At 41.5% G+C, this 15,408-nt stretch overlaps 1 protein-coding gene across 4 annotated transcripts in view; it reads left to right on the forward strand.

Annotated features, from left to right (window-relative positions):
- akap9 (A kinase (PRKA) anchor protein 9) overlaps window positions 1–15,408 on the forward strand; it is a 65,348-nt gene that overhangs the window by 17,326 nt on the left and 32,614 nt on the right. For all 4 annotated transcript variants that reach the window (XM_082522491.1, XM_082522494.1, XM_082522492.1 and 1 more), the window contains 15 exons: window positions 773–928; window positions 1,130–1,285; window positions 1,406–4,279; window positions 5,466–5,528; window positions 6,897–7,044; window positions 7,219–7,289; window positions 7,402–7,522; window positions 7,719–7,816; window positions 8,203–8,308; window positions 8,876–9,098; window positions 10,538–10,589; window positions 11,430–11,765; window positions 11,996–12,277; window positions 14,831–14,958; window positions 15,162–15,349. In XM_082522491.1, the coding sequence (XP_082378617.1) occupies window positions 773–928; window positions 1,130–1,285; window positions 1,406–4,279; window positions 5,466–5,528; window positions 6,897–7,044; window positions 7,219–7,289; window positions 7,402–7,522; window positions 7,719–7,816; window positions 8,203–8,308; window positions 8,876–9,098; window positions 10,538–10,589; window positions 11,430–11,765; window positions 11,996–12,277; window positions 14,831–14,958; window positions 15,162–15,349 (5,002 nt within the window). The remainder of the gene's footprint in view (window positions 1–772; window positions 929–1,129; window positions 1,286–1,405; window positions 4,280–5,465; window positions 5,529–6,896; window positions 7,045–7,218; window positions 7,290–7,401; window positions 7,523–7,718; window positions 7,817–8,202; window positions 8,309–8,875; window positions 9,099–10,537; window positions 10,590–11,429; window positions 11,766–11,995; window positions 12,278–14,830; window positions 14,959–15,161; window positions 15,350–15,408) is intronic.

Genomic DNA, 15,408 nt, shown 5'->3' on the forward strand with positions numbered 1-15,408 from the left:
CCTCATTACACAGGGTTTAGGTGTTCTCTTTCTCTTCCACTGTCCATTAGCCGGTGTATTGAGAGAATGCGTAGAAAGGAGATGATGCTTTTTAGTAAGTTAAACTAAAAACTAATCAAAATGATTCTTAGGCTTGTTTGTTATTATGTAAGAAGATTAGATTCACTTGTTTGAAAGTCTTGACATTGTCTCCTGTAATTTATTGATTATCCCAGGATGGCAGACATATGTGCACATAGTGTGTGCTACTACTCGATTTCATCAGCATCCATCTGTATCCCTGAGTGATCGTTTAGTCTTCCAAGGCTTTAGGCCATAACAAAGTACAGTGGCTCCACCAATTAAACTCAGAAGCCAATTTTGAGGTCCATACTCAAATCCCAAGTGATCAGAAGGGAAACTTTTGTAATAATGGAAATTTCATAAGGTGCACAAAGTGATGAAATTGGGGAGGAATTTCTTTTCTTTTTTTAATTTAAGCCCTTTTGAAATTTTTCCATTTATTTTTAATTGATAGAGTCAGAACGTTATAATCACACCTGACATTTAAACAGTTTCACAATGAGTTTAAAGTTATCAAGATGGGGAATATTTTTATTCCTGACCTTTACCTCCTTGGCAGTGCTATAGTTCAACCTGTATGTGCACGTTTCCTTTTATTGCTTCAAACACCAGCTCATTCATCTCTTTTTTTCAGTCATATATATATGAGTATTAACTGGTTAAGCTGTGTAAATTGACGATTTCACTTAATTCCATTTTAAATTTATAGCTGCAGGAGTTTGAAGCAGCACTGAAGCAGCGAGATGGCATCATCACCCAGCTCACATCCAACCTGCAGCAGGCCCGTAAAGAGAAAGACGAGATCATGAAAGAGTTTTTGGAGCTGACCGAGCAAAGCCAAAAACTACAAATTCAGTTCCAGCAGGTAAAAATACTTTCATATTTATCAACCGAACTGTTTATCTGTTCTGTACTTCTTACGCTTTTAATATGATACTTTTGTTTGTAATTTAAAGTCTAATAAGCAATACATATTTGTGATAAGGTGGTCTTATAACCTTTAAAAACTGGACCTGTGTTTTTCCCCTTTATTTTTTGTACCGACTTATCTGACTGGTCATCACAGCTGCAGGCAGGTGAATCACTGAGGAATACGAGCCACAGCAGCACCGCGGCTGATCTTCTACAGGCCCGGCAGCAGCTTGTTCAGCACCAACAGCAGCTGGACGAGATGAATGTTGAGGTCAGAAAACTCCAGGAAGAGATCAGTGAGATGGAGTCGGTAAGAAGTTGCCTTGTCTGTTACGCTACATGTTAATATTTTTGTGTTTAATTAAATTGGTTGCACAGTGTGTTTTTTAAATGTAGCCCAAGCATTTCTAAGATGTAATTGTCTTCGTAGTCAGGGAGAAGAGCTGAAGAATCATTTGTCCAAAGGATAAATGAAAAGGACTTGCTGATTGCTCAACAAGAAAACCTTATTTCGAGTCAGGAGCAGTCACTGACAGAGTTGAGAGCAGCAGAGGGGTCTTTTGCACAAACACTGAGGGAGAAAAATCAGTTAATTTCAGAGCAAACTGCAATAATCACAGAACATGAGCGGTCACTGACTCTGCTCAGAGATGAACTTGCTCATGTGGGAAGGACTACAGATGAGAATATTATACCGCAGTCAGATGAGAAAGATCTCATTATAGCAGAGAAGGAGACAGTCATTTTAGAACGTGACTGTTCTGTTACGCAGCTCGAAGATGAGCTGGAGACCTCAGAGAAACATCTGCGCAAGCTCCAACAGCGAATGGCTGTAAAGGAATCTGAGCTGGAAAAATGTCTGGATGAGTTGGAAAGCACAAGGTCTGACTTGGAGAGTTATAAAAATGAAGTAGAGAGTTGTAAATTACAACTGGAGACGGAGCAAAAGGAGTTGGAAATTTGTAAGAGTGAACTTGTGACCTCCAGACAGAAAGAGCGAATGTCATCTAATGAAATCATGCAGCTCATGGGCACAGTCGAAGATCTGCAGAAGCGTTGTCACCGGGGCAGCATGTCTGAGAGTGACACCGTTCAAAAAATGCAGGGAGAGACCGAGAGGAAGCTGGAGCTTCTCAGGGCGGAGCTGGACGAGATGTACGGCCAGCAAATTGTCCAGATGAAGCAGGAGCTTAATTTGCAGCATGCAGCGAGAGTGCAGCAAATGACTGAGCAACATCACGCAGAGCTCGAGCTTCTAAAAGCTCAACAACTGTCCCAAACTCCCACTGGCAGTGCTGCTGAGGTGGGTGCACTTAACACTAAGATTAGGGAGCTCCAAGAAACTTTAGAGCAGTTTCAATCTATGCACGAAAAAGCCAGACATGAGCTTAGCGAAGTAGCCAGAGAGAAGGTCAGCCTGCAGGCCAGGGTGGATGGTCTTCTTCAAGAGCTGCATTTAGCTAACGACAAAGTGGAGCAGGTATCCCACAGTCTTCTCTCTCAGGAAAGCCAAAAAGTTGAGCTGCAGCAGCTCCAAGAGACCATTGACAATCTGAGGAGTGAGCTGTCTGCTGCTCAGGAAGCCGCACAAGAAGCTGAAACTAAACATGAATCTGAAATAACCAATTACAAGATTAAGCTGGAGATGATGGAGAGGGAAAAGGATGCTGTGCTGGACCGCATGGCAGAGTCACAGGAAGCAGAGCTGGAACGACTGAGGACCCAGCTTCTGTTTAGTCATGAAGAAGAGCTCACCAATCTGAGGGAAGACTTGCAAAGAGAGAACTTCTTAAACACAGAAAACCTTCTCAATGAAGCTGCTATCAAACACGAGAAAGCGCTGGATGAGCTGCGTGCTGGTTATGAAGAAGAAGTGTGTTTGTTACAAAGGGAGAAAGCAGAATTTGCCACAGAACGGGATGAACTTTTGCACCAGATTCTTGGACTCAAAGAAGACCTGAAGATGGCTTTGCACAGCTCTAAAACAGACAAGCTCGTCCAGCAGCTCCAAGAGCTCCAGGTCGAGCTTGAGGAACTCAGAAAGGGTGGAGAAGAACGAGCAAGAATGGAGACTGAAATGCATACAATACTAAAAAAGACGGACGTACTTGAAAACCAAGCAAAAGAGCGAGAGCAGCACTGGGAGAACAAGCTTAAAGAGCATGAACAGGAAAAGGAGACGCTGATCCAATCAAATAACACTTTGAAAGAAGAGATTAGCTCAAAAATCACGAAAATTGAGACACTCACGGCAGAGAACAATCAAATCCAGCAACAAGTAGCTGAGCTTAGGGAAGAAGTAGAAAAGCAGAGAACTACTTTCTCTTTTGCTGAAAAGAATTTCGAGGTCAATTATCAGGAGCTGAAGGAAGAGTACAAGTGTCTCATTGAGGCAAAGACGCAGCTGGAAGAGAGGACACGGAAGGAGACGCTTGAATTTGAGGCAAAAATTGCCAGCCTTCAGTCACAGATTCGAGAGCTGGAGGAGACCAGCAACATGGAGGACACAACTGATAAAGCTGTGATTGAAAAACACTCTACTGAACTAATGGAGAAGCTTAATGTTACTTTGAATGAGAAGGAAAGCCTGACTGGAAGGCTTTCTGAAGTTACAGAGCAATTAATGTTTACAGAGAGCAAAGTGGGACAACTGGAAGAAGAGCTGATGAAAGTGAGACGAGAAAACTCGGCGGTCATTGCCCGAAATGAAATCCTAGAGAAGGAACTGGAAAAGGAGCAGGAGATTACGACAGAGCAGATAAGAGGGCAGGATGCCCAGAGAAAAGCTAAGCTCCAGGAAGATGAGGCAGCTCTTGAGCCAGTTTGTTCTTCGGTGGATCATCACATTCAGATTCAGTCTCTGCAGGAAGAGATCAAGGCTCTTCAGTCCCTCTTACAGGCAGCTGAACACGAGAGAGACGCCATTCGGCTGACTCTGGAGCTCAACAGGCTCTCACAGACTCCGTCCCCGGCAGCGGTACAGTCCTCGGGGGAGGGACCTGTTGAAGGACGAGCCTCCCCGCAGAAATCCTCAGGCTCAGGGTCAAGCAGGCGCAAGAGGCGGCAGAGGTCGAAGCAGGAGCGCAAAGTGGGCTCAGCTCTTTCAGAAAGCAGAGAAGAAAGACAAGGGGAGGAGAAAGAGGAGGCAGCGACTGAAGAAGAGAGAGCTAAAAGTGCTGCAGAGGATGAGATGCAGCCTCAGATGGAGAGACAGGTTGCGTCTCGTTCAGGAGAGGGGGCCGGTAAGGAGGACTCCACTGACGGATACCAGGGAGACGGAGGCAGAGGCTACATCAGCAGAGAGGTAGGCACTCACATGTATCTGCTGCAGCACGCTGCTACCGTTTTCCTTTGCCTTTTTTACAGTATATGTCTAAATGATGAAAGAGCTTGTGAAAAGAGTTAAAACTGCATCACAATTAATGCTGGGGTACTTGGTGTTAACACTGTTGTTATTATTATTATTATTATTAGCTTTGTAAAAAAAAATGTGCTGATTGTGTATTCGTAGCCAGATCTTGCTGAAATATTGAAGAGAATGTGACTGAGGCGTTTCAGCGCTGACATATTTTTCTCTGTAGTGAGACACAGTTATGATTGCAGATTGCCTTCAGGCTTGCTCTGAAAGGTAGCACTGAGCAACATAGTCAGGCTGCTGTGCTGAAAGATACAGTTTCAAGTTTAACCATTCAGCGAGGTAATTGTGGGAAATATGCACGCTCAATGCAGCCTGCATGTTGCATTGAAGTGTCCATTGATATTCTGCTCATTTCTACTTTTTAAAGAGGCGCTATTCAATATTTATAATCAGCTCCTCCTCAAACTCTGCGTAATAATGCTGCTTTTTAAAATGGCTGGAAATGGGGAAGAAAAGCAGTCAGCGAGTCTTCTGATAGCTTTGAATCATTGCAGTTGTGCAGAAATGTGTACATTCTAGTTTCTTTCCATCTTGCAGGGAGTGAAGGGTTTGAGGTGAGAAGCCATTTTAACCCAGTCACTTCTGTGTCTGTGTCACAAATGCACAAAGAGTACAAAAAGATCGTGTACGGTGTCTGTCTGCCATTTTCACATCTGTGCCTCGTCATTAGTTTCTCTCACCTCCTGGGTTGGAAAAGCCAAACATGCAAAACCCCCAAAATACAAAAAAAGCAAGGGTTAAAAATGTAACACAGCACTTTAAAGTTTTACTTTAGTAGATATGTAGTTGATTTGCAGTGTAAGAGCCACATTTCTATTTAAAGGACTTTACTGATGTTCTGTGCAGAGTTAATACTGGGTTAAACAGGAGATTATAAAATCCCTGCATCCTTTGTAAAGTGTAGTGGATACTTTTAGGAAAGAGTTACTAGATGTACTCCATGCTCCCACTCAGGAAGTGATCCATAGCAGTGCATCTTACATTTCTGTTCATCGCTGTCTTATTTGTGAGCGCTTGTGGGAAAATATCAGCTTTAAAAACTACAATACATTTACTTTGCTTGCTTCTTTAGGTGAGCGGACATGGGCCGACCGGAGGCTCGGAGCACGCTGTCGAGGGAGAGCCGACCGAACATGTAAATGTCACTTAAGCTCACATCTTGCCTTTTGGTTTTCAGTTGCTTTGATGCATCAAACAGCGCGATGTAAAGGTCAAAATATTTTTTAAAAAACAACCCGCTCATACAGCTGCAGTACAGTGCAACCTGTGCTTTTATCCTACACCCGTCTGATGAATAAATTCCTCCTGTTCACGAGTAGGTACAGGCAACGAGATTTGATCATTTCCACACTCGACGTGCCTCAAATTATCAAGTGGATGTGCTTGTTGTGTAGGCAGAAAATTTTCACCAGGCAAAATGAAAAATAAACTCTGCATCAGCAGTCGTATCAGACGGCCTCACGAAAAATTGAAAATAAAAATTGTCATCAGAGGAAAAGCATGCTGTAAGGAATACAGTAAGGGGGGGAAAGTCTGTTTCTCAAAGTAAAATGGTCCTTGATGTCAGGGAGCAGCTGGGGATAATCCTTGACAGTACCCGAGGCGGTTGCTGAAGAGAGAAGCTAACAAAGTGTGCAGGTTTCTGTGCAAAAAAATATGCTCCTAAAATCTCTGTAAACATGTAAAAACCTCAGTTTAACATTAGGAACTAGACTGTAGACTACTTCTTAATAAAACCACTCCATTCCCACTTTAGCAAGTCTCTTAAAAACAAATATGGGAATTGTTTTATATATTTGAGCTTTTCCTTTTTCAGTATTTGGAGTAAAAATATGTCATTTTGTAGCAGCGTCACATAATAGCACAGCTGCCATCTGCTTGTTAGGCACTGACCATCTCTCATCTGCATGTTTTTAAGCAGCAGCATCTGCATAGCTACAGGTTTGAAAAGAGTCTGCTCTGCATCCGTCAGGTGTAGTGCGAACGGGGAGATGGCGTCATTAAAGTACACCCTGTTCAGAATGTAGAGTGCACTTTAAAACGTTTGACATCAAAGGTAACAGAATCGCAGGTTCACAAGTGTGTAACCATAATGAGTTTGTGCTAATGCACGATGCATAATTAGAGAGAGAAGCCTCACCGTGGGCCTTTTGTTCCTCGTTAAAGAAGTGATAATAGCAGACCTCACATCCTAAACACAGATGGCTCGTATCACGGCTCCGCCAAACAAATATGATTGCTGGCGTTATGTTATTTAATAATTTATGTCTTCTGGTTATTACATTAATGTAGTATTCTGCATAATTTAATTTGTGGTCAATTATAACTGATATGTGATTATATTTAATTCTCTTTTTTTCCTTTGTATATAAATATCATAATTCTGTACTTGTGTGTGTATATATATTTAATAGCATACATATACTGAATATCTGTATGAAAAGACACATCCCATTATGGGTTATTTGATGTTGATGAGATGATCTCTTCTTCCTGCTTTAAGGGTGAGTGCAGGTTGCAAATGGAGGCCCAGCGCATTAGCCTGTCTCAGATCCACGCTGCCCAGTTTGAGCTGCTGCAGGAGGAGACCGATGCCCGCACACGCTCTCTGGAGCTGCAGCTGCAGGGCTTGAAAGATCGCGGTGCGCAGGGTGAGCAGATAGAGAGCTTTGTGTGCATCTGTGTTTGTGGCAAAGCAGAGCAGCAATCTGATGGGCTCATGTGTCCTCCACGATTTTGTTTTTAATACTGCCTGCTTATAGTTACACATCAAAACCTTTATGATTTTATATTACCTACATAATTTTTGTGCTTGTTTTTCTTAGATGAACAAAAAAGCTTCAAATACCAGGATGTGATGCAAGCCGTGTCTGAAGAATGCACTGCGATTATTCTGGTAATTACTAAGGAATAATATTTGAATTTGGTGAATCCTTGCCCTTTTTTAAAAAAAGAAAGTGTGGTGCTTCATTATTATCTCATTCAGCCTCATCTTTGTTTCTTTTTAGTCTTTTCGAAAAATCTTTGGTGAAAAGTTTTTGGTGAGCGTCGATGCAGAGAGCAAGCCGCTCACTTCAGAGGAACAACCAGTAACTAGTGACTCCACCTCCATGATCCTGGAGGCCAGAGGTACGCTTTTAACGAGTACATTAAACAAATATTGCATGTAATAAAACACATGAGTCTCCTGAATGCGGCACCACGGGGTCACCGTTAATTACTGTGTGGCTACTAAATGCTTTTACCTCACCCGCTGCAGGTGCACACTCGGATACAAAAACAAAATGTAACCCTTCTTTTTATTTTTCTTTCTTTTTATTTTTAGAGCTTTACAGAGAGCTTCAGCAGGTCAGAGAGAGGATTGAGCAGGAACATCGTCGACTCTCACAGCTCCAGGCTCTGCTGAGAGACGATGGGAACAAGGTAGAAACTTACTCACCCGCAGCCACAAGCTGTGCTTCAGTTCTACACTACAAGCTAATTCCAGCCAAGCTTTGAGCTTTTGTTTTATCACAATCAAATATTTCATTATCAAATATTTGAATATGTTCACAGCAGAAATAATGAGAATTGTTTATGTAGTTTCATTGGCTGTGAAATTTCTTAATTAGCAGGTTGGACTGCATGCATCAGTGCATGAATTGTGCTGTATCATTTTATGTTAGTATAAAACTGAAAAGTAAAAGGTTTTGCTATGGAAATTATTCTATATGGGAAATAATATTTTATAGCTCTGAAGTGTTTGTTTTGAGGACCAGTAAAAATTAAAGTATGCATGGAAGAGCCCCACTAAATCTGTTGTTTTCCAGATGAATGAACTGCAGACAGCGTTCAGTGAGCTGAAGAGCAACAGTGAGAAGGAGATCTCTGATCTCCGAGAACAGGTCGCCTCTTTAAGCCCCTCAGCAAGCAAAGGTAAATCTGGAGTTCATTTTTCTGATAAAAAATTAAACGCTATTATATGTCAAAGCTCATGTAAGTGTGTAATAATAATAATAATAATACATCTTAAAGATCCCAGGTTTAGGATCACTATTATTCGTTCTCTTGTAAGCTGTCTGCAGCTGCAGGCTTTAAAGTGTTGCAGAGTTGTGCTGTTGAAGTGTGTGATGATTTTTGTGCCCAGAAGGTCCCTCATACTTTGAGCTGGTGTCCTGGTTACATGGTGCATTTTAATTTTTGCATAAACTGCTTTGTATTCAGACTGTTTCTCAAATGTGTATAAAAGAATGCAAATGCAATGCAGTAAACAGCAAAACAACGTTTTGACTCTTCTGTCCAGAAATATTTAGTTTATCTTTTACCTGTAAATGTTATTGTGACCAAGTTATTTCTCTGCTCATTCATTTCTTGCTAGATATATGCATGTAGGCTTTTGGCACTGCAGCAGGCTGCATTCCCAGAACAAACATAAAAGTATCTTCTAATCAATTTAAATCTCTGATGCTTTCTAGTTTCACATTTCACCTCTGTATCGATTAGATCTGGAGGAGCTGCCCGGTGCATCTACTTCCCTGACCAAGGAGTTGCAGAGGCTGAAGGCCGAGGCCAAGGAGAAGCAGCTGAAGCTGGAGGAGAGTCACAGGCAAGAGATGGAGCGTCTCAGAGCTCACTACCAGCAGCAGGCCACAGAGACGGAGGAGCGATACGCAACGGAGCTCTTCATGCTGCAGCAGCGACTGCAGGAGGTCACCACCCAATACAGGTGATGCGCCAGTTAAGCGAGACCCTATTTAAATGTTTATACGCATTTTAAGACAAATTAGTTTGTGAAGAAAACTTGCACAGATAAAAACAAGGCATAAGATATTTTTCACTGGGGGGAAAAAAAACCTGTAAAACATTTAAAACCCCGAAGTTAATTTTTATAGATGACTTTACACTCCATTGTTGTTTCATGTGAGACTTTTTAGTTTTTAAACAGCACTGCAGCTGCGCTGATAACATCTCGTGTTTACGTTGAAACACACGGACTCATTTTAATGCTCAGTTGGCCGAGTTTGTGTATGTCAAGTCTGAACAGACAAAGTGACATGAGTGACTGTACTAAAGATAACTTCAAACACAAGCTGGTGTGCACATCCTGTGCAGCACGTGGAAGCTACCTGACCCACTTCAGTTGACAACAAAGCCTTAACTAATGAAATATTCACTAGGCTGCCCACAAACATGTGAAAGTACCTTGTCAGCCTTTACAAGTGGTTTTCAGAGAGAAGGGAGGCAATAAAAAAAGAAATCCACACGCTAAGTGCCATTTTCTTTAATTAAATAAACTTGTGGCCAAATTGTAAGCAGTTGCATCTCAAACATAATCTCTGAACTCTATATATCCTGTGTCTTCCATCAATCCGTTTTCACGCATCCAGCTTTTGGTTTCCGGGGCAGTAAAGTTAGCCTTTATGTGCTAGCTCATGCTTCCTACATACTTTGAGTTAGAGATATGATAAACTAAATACATATTTATATATTTTTAATGCATGAAATCAGTCTCTTTCTTTTTCTTTTATAACTAAGACGCTGCTGCCCTCCACTGTTTGAGATTGTAAATATAAGCTTGTTTTCCTCTCCTGACTTAAGTCTAATAAAAGATTTCCAGAGATGTGGAATTCAGTCACAATTTTATATCCAAGTAAATTATTCTTACGTATATATCTTTACTTAAATTACTCCGTTACTCCATAGGGGCAGGGTTACACTCAGTAATTTTATTTTTTTTGTTTCTAAACATTATTTTAAAATAAATAGTAAATTTACATCAGCAGCGTTTGACTTAATGAACTTCTTGTAAACCTTTTTTTAAAAAGCAAAAATGATGAGTTGCAGCATATTTAATTTTGTTTATTTTATCTGTTAGCCTCATTATTCATTATTGAAAAGATCATTTACATACATTTTTGGACAAAGATACAACGTTTGTGTGAAATGATAGATAAAGCATGCAGGCTCAATGATAATGTAATAAAACTTGAGTTGACGGTTCTCCTTTGTTACTATTTTTTTTATCTGAACAGTGCAATGAATACCCCCCTTTTTTTGTCTCAGAGGTGCTCATCTTTACCCACTCAGCTGTCATTCTTAAACTTTTAAACTTGTTTTACGTCACAGTCGATGCTGACTTTGCATTTTGTCTTTCTGCTTCTCCAGTGTTCCAGAGTCCGGCTCTGAGAGGATGGAGGAGCACAGAGAGGAACTAAAGGTTTGGTTTCCCCACTTCACCCTCTTCCTAAGTCTTCCACGTCACACGCAGCATATCGTAATACAAGCTGAAATATGAACTTGCATTAAGATGCTATGACAGTAAGGGTGGATAGGAGGGAACAGTTGAAGCCTTCAGGGTAAAACGTGCCCTAAATCCCCCGCCTCAGTTCCACAACCAGCATCGAGAGTTAGTCCTATATCTAACGATTAAAAGGGGCTGGATGTTGCATAACGCCGTTTTAACCAAGCGGGCGTATTCTAGTTTCGGTGGCTGCATGAAAGGAGGATTCTGTCTTGCGTGAATGAACTGCGGTCCATTTAAGCCATTTCAACTTCTCTCTTTCCTCAGTTTGTCATTCTTACTCCCTCTGACCTCAAAACTGCATGGCTCATGTTTTCAGGCTCTCACATCCTCACACAGAGATAAGAGAGGAAGATTGACAGAAGTGGGGATAAACTGAGGAAAAAATCAGGCACTTTCCGACGTTGTATGTTTTTGATTTGAAGCGTCTAGCTTGCAGCAAGACGGCAAGGAAGGCGAATGACTGTGAAATAGACAAGGAATGTCTCATCACAAGACAGAGTGGTAGTGTGTTAGTGGAAAGTGTTTCTGTATTGTAACGCAAGACATCGCTTTATCTCTTTATCATGTCTGGGAGGCAGGGAGAACAAAATGCTGTATTTAGCAGTGGATGAAGGATGGGGGGAGCTTACCTAGAGGAGTTGGTTTTTTCAGGAACTGTCTTAAGGAACTTTCATTACTTAAATCTTCACAGCTTGCTTCGTTTTAACACACTGCTGCTGTTGTACACTTTCTGACTTCTTTCACTCTTTTCAGGAGCTGAGTGGGGAGGATTTGTCAGAGGAAGATGTGGAGCTGTCCCGATCTGTCAGGTCTGCAGGCCTGACAGCACAACTGCAGGCACTGAGGAAAGCGCTCTATCACAAGTACCTCCAAGAAGTCGCCGCTCTCAAAGAACAGCACAGCAATGAGCTGAGGCAACTGAGAGAAGAAAGGGAACAGGAGGGGAGACCGGGAGACAGAGCAGAGAGAGAGCAGGATCTCAACGGGATCAGCGGTGCTGGAAGCTCCACCGAGAGCCTCGGGGTAGCCGCGCAGGTCCCTGTGGAAGAGAAGCAACACTGGGAGAGAGTGGAGGAGGAAGTCGCCAGAGTATGTGGACATGTATTATGAGTTTTTGTGCAAATATCAGGTCGAGAAAGCCCCTGAGATCAACTGGTGTGATCTTGTTTTCAGAGGCTTGATCCTCAGGTCGTGGACGTTTATAGTGTAGTTTGTGGACCCCAAAAATGAAACTTTTAGATCTCCATTGTGTCTCACATTAAACAAAATCATGAAGAAAATGTCTTTGTACCCATGGGTTTTTTGTTTTTGTTTTTTAGGCTATAGTTCAGATGTCTGTGGAGTTTGCACAGCAGACTGAGCTGGCTCGAATCAACAAGCGTGCCCGTGAGACAAGCTCCTCCATGCAGACCCAGTCGGACGAGGAGGCGCTGTTGGACGGGGAGAAAGAGGAGCCGACTCCCAGAGATTCCCTCACTGCAGGCAGCAGGCTGGAAGAAGTTGAGAGGGAGAGACTGGAGAGGGAGCTCGTAGAGAGGGACACTGAGATTAGGAAGTTAAAGGAGGAGCTGCAGAAATCTGCAAAATCAGGACCTGAGCAGGTCAGTGTCATCTACTCAGCCGTCATATGCAATGTGTGCATCTGCTCTCCACTTTCAACCAACATCACACATACATTTATTCCCTCTGACCGACTTATTTGCTGCTGTCATTAATTTTAAGATGTACCATGTCACAGTTCAGGTGTTGCATCTCTTGGGTTGAATCTACGTTATATATCGTTTATTTTTTTTAAGTAGTAAGAGTAGTATTGCTTTTTGGCTACTCTTACCTGAGAACTATGAGCTTGAATTTTGTTCCTGAATCTGGGATTTTTTTTATATGCAGAACTTTAATCAATAATGTGGAGGAAGCAGTTTGGTTCTGTATTACAATATAGTTTCACATTTTGCATACACACACCTACTTCATTAAAAAAAATAGTTTTTAAGTATTTTAGTCAAATGATGCTGTAATTTATGAAATTTGTAAAGTTTCATCAACTATCTACCCTGCGTGCCCTGATTTCCATGTGCTGATTGAATATAATGTTATTTTTCAAAGCACTCCTCCTGCCTTCACCAGCCATTTACTGCATGATTAAGCTTTAACTGTGTGATAGCAGAGGCTGTCATTTTCAGTTTTCCTTGTGGTACGAGTTACTCCAGCCCACTCTCTAATATAGTATAGTAAAAAAAAAAACTACTTAAAAATACTTAAAAAAAAACGTTCATGCACAACAGTAAGTGGTTTAAAATAACTGTAATGATGAGAAAAATGCATCTGGACCTTAAATTATTCATATGTGTTATGGTATTTACTTTGGGTCTTTGCAGAGACATTTTCAAAGTTAAATTAAGATGTGGAAATGATCCACATCTTAATGATCCACAGAAATAAATAGCAAAAACTTTTCTTTCTTTCTTTTTTTTTTTGATAGAGGCAAATCTTTTCAGCCTAAAAACATACAGTCGGTCTATTTACAAACTGTGATGCTGAAGCTTTCCGTTTAATCTCAAAAGTACAATTTTCAGAATCAGAATACTTTACTCACTAAATCACTAAAGAAATTATGTGGTTACAGTTGCTCCAAGACAATTAGAACAGTAACTAAATAAACTAAATTAAATAATATATATATATATATCTCTTCTAGATTAATGCATATTTATCAGTTGTTTATAATATCAATGAATTCTGTGCAAAAGAGATCCCTGGTTCAGCCAGAGTCTGACTGAAATTGGAAAAATATCAACCTCCACACAACTAGAAAAGATCAGTTACTATCTAGTGTTTTTTGCTTTTAGAGACTAATTACAAGCTGACTACTCAGACGTTGAGTGTGCAATACTCGTGGCCTTTGGTTGACCACTTCTGATTGCATGGCAATTACAATGAAAAGTTGAGCCGTTTTGCCTCCAAACGGTCGGTCTGGCTCAGGCTGACTGCAATCACTCTCAGACAGTGTGAACGTTTGCAAATAATTTCTGGGTAATTTAGAAAAGTAGACAAGTCGGCCACACTCAGCTGGTTACCCTGGTTATGTTCTGGTTGTAGTCCTATTTAAAAGCAGCCTTGCCAACTGCCTGTTTTTCTGGGGGAAGGAGGGGGTTTGAAATTAAACCATCTGAGTCTCTGTTTCATATCTAGAAGGTTCTGACTGGACTGGATGCTATTAGCTAATGTGAATTTCTATAGATGGCAACAGATTTTCAAATTCATAACACAAGGTAGCAATAGCTCTGGTTGTGCTGTTGTCTCCACGCAGCGTTTTCCCTGGAGTGACCGAGACATTGTACAATTACTTTTTAAACCAGCTTTGTTAATTGTGGTTCCATTTAGGAAAAGAATTTAAAAAATCCATTTAAATTTGTTTTTGTAATACTCAGAAATAGATGACTAGGGTAGTTTGCATATTCTACAACAAACCACAGACACTCACAGTCTGACCTTGGTTTCAGTGTCAGTGCCTTAAATGCATTTTCCTGTTTTCAGGTGTCACAGTGTGCAGTGCTGTGTTCTTACTAAAGAATATTAGGAAACAGTAGCATGCAAAACATGTGCTGAAATAGTTTAAATAACTTCCGCTCGTATTGCAAACTACATTAACACCTGGCATGTAATCAGTCCAGTAGAATGTCTGGATCCACATTAGTTAGCAGTTTTGCAGAAAGATGATGTCTCCAACTATTTATTTATTTTGGTTTGTCACTTATGATTTGAGCCAAACTAGTAAACTGATCCCATAAACTGTTTGTTTGGGGGAAACGATGGGATAAACTTCGCATTACTGCGGCTCTTCCAGGAGGTGGAGCTATCGCCTCTGCCAGTCTTTGTGCCTCAGGTGCACCTGTTGCCATAGCAGCACAAAGATAGTAGTGTTTCTCTCAGCTCCAAGGGAGTTAAAGTGTGTCTTTGTGTGCGCTTGTAAAAAGGCCAGTGTGTCTATGTGCGCCTTGCTGGGCCTGATTTGAATTCACTTTTACTAATGGTCGCGCACGCTCAGCACGCTCTCCGCTGCTGTCGAGAGTTTTCAGGAGTGTTTACGCGGCCGAAACTTTGCAATGACGGGGCTGCTGTCTGTGTTTTCTCTGCTGCCCGTCCAACCCTTAAAGAAGGAAGATGGCGGTGATGGAGAAGCAGAGGACGATGATGATCCAGGCGGGTCGGGAACAGCGAAGGCTGATGAACGCAAACGGTCTTCACAGGACGACGAAGATTCTTCTGATAAAGAGGCTGAGAGGTACCTCTGCATTCATGCTTTCTCAGTATCAACACATCACTGTTGTGTGGACAGATGCTCAGTTTGTTTTTATGATAGCCTGTTGACTGAGTGCCGCACACATATTTATCTATCCAGTTGTTCACATGTGAACTCCTCTTCAGTTTTTTTTTTTTTTTTTTTATGAGTTTAGTACTAACTCTTCATCTTCTGATGATTTTTAGAAACTTGTTGCGTAAAGCCAACATGAAGCTCAGTCAGGTGCTGGTTGAAGTCTTGAAGACCACAGCAGCAGCAGAGGAAACGATGGGCCTCCACATGCAGAGTCTGCGTGATGCTTCCGGTGCAGCACAACTTCCCCACTCCACCACACAGTCAGCCAATACAGAGCCACTCCGACTTTATAACACAGGTGAGCAACATCAAGATTCAGCAGTAATTCAATACTGAATCCAGTTATTAGCCAAAAAC

This window comes from Aulonocara stuartgranti, assembly GCF_965226115.1.
Source record: "Aulonocara stuartgranti genome assembly, chromosome: 22".
NCBI lineage: Eukaryota > Metazoa > Chordata > Actinopteri > Cichliformes > Cichlidae > Aulonocara > Aulonocara stuartgranti.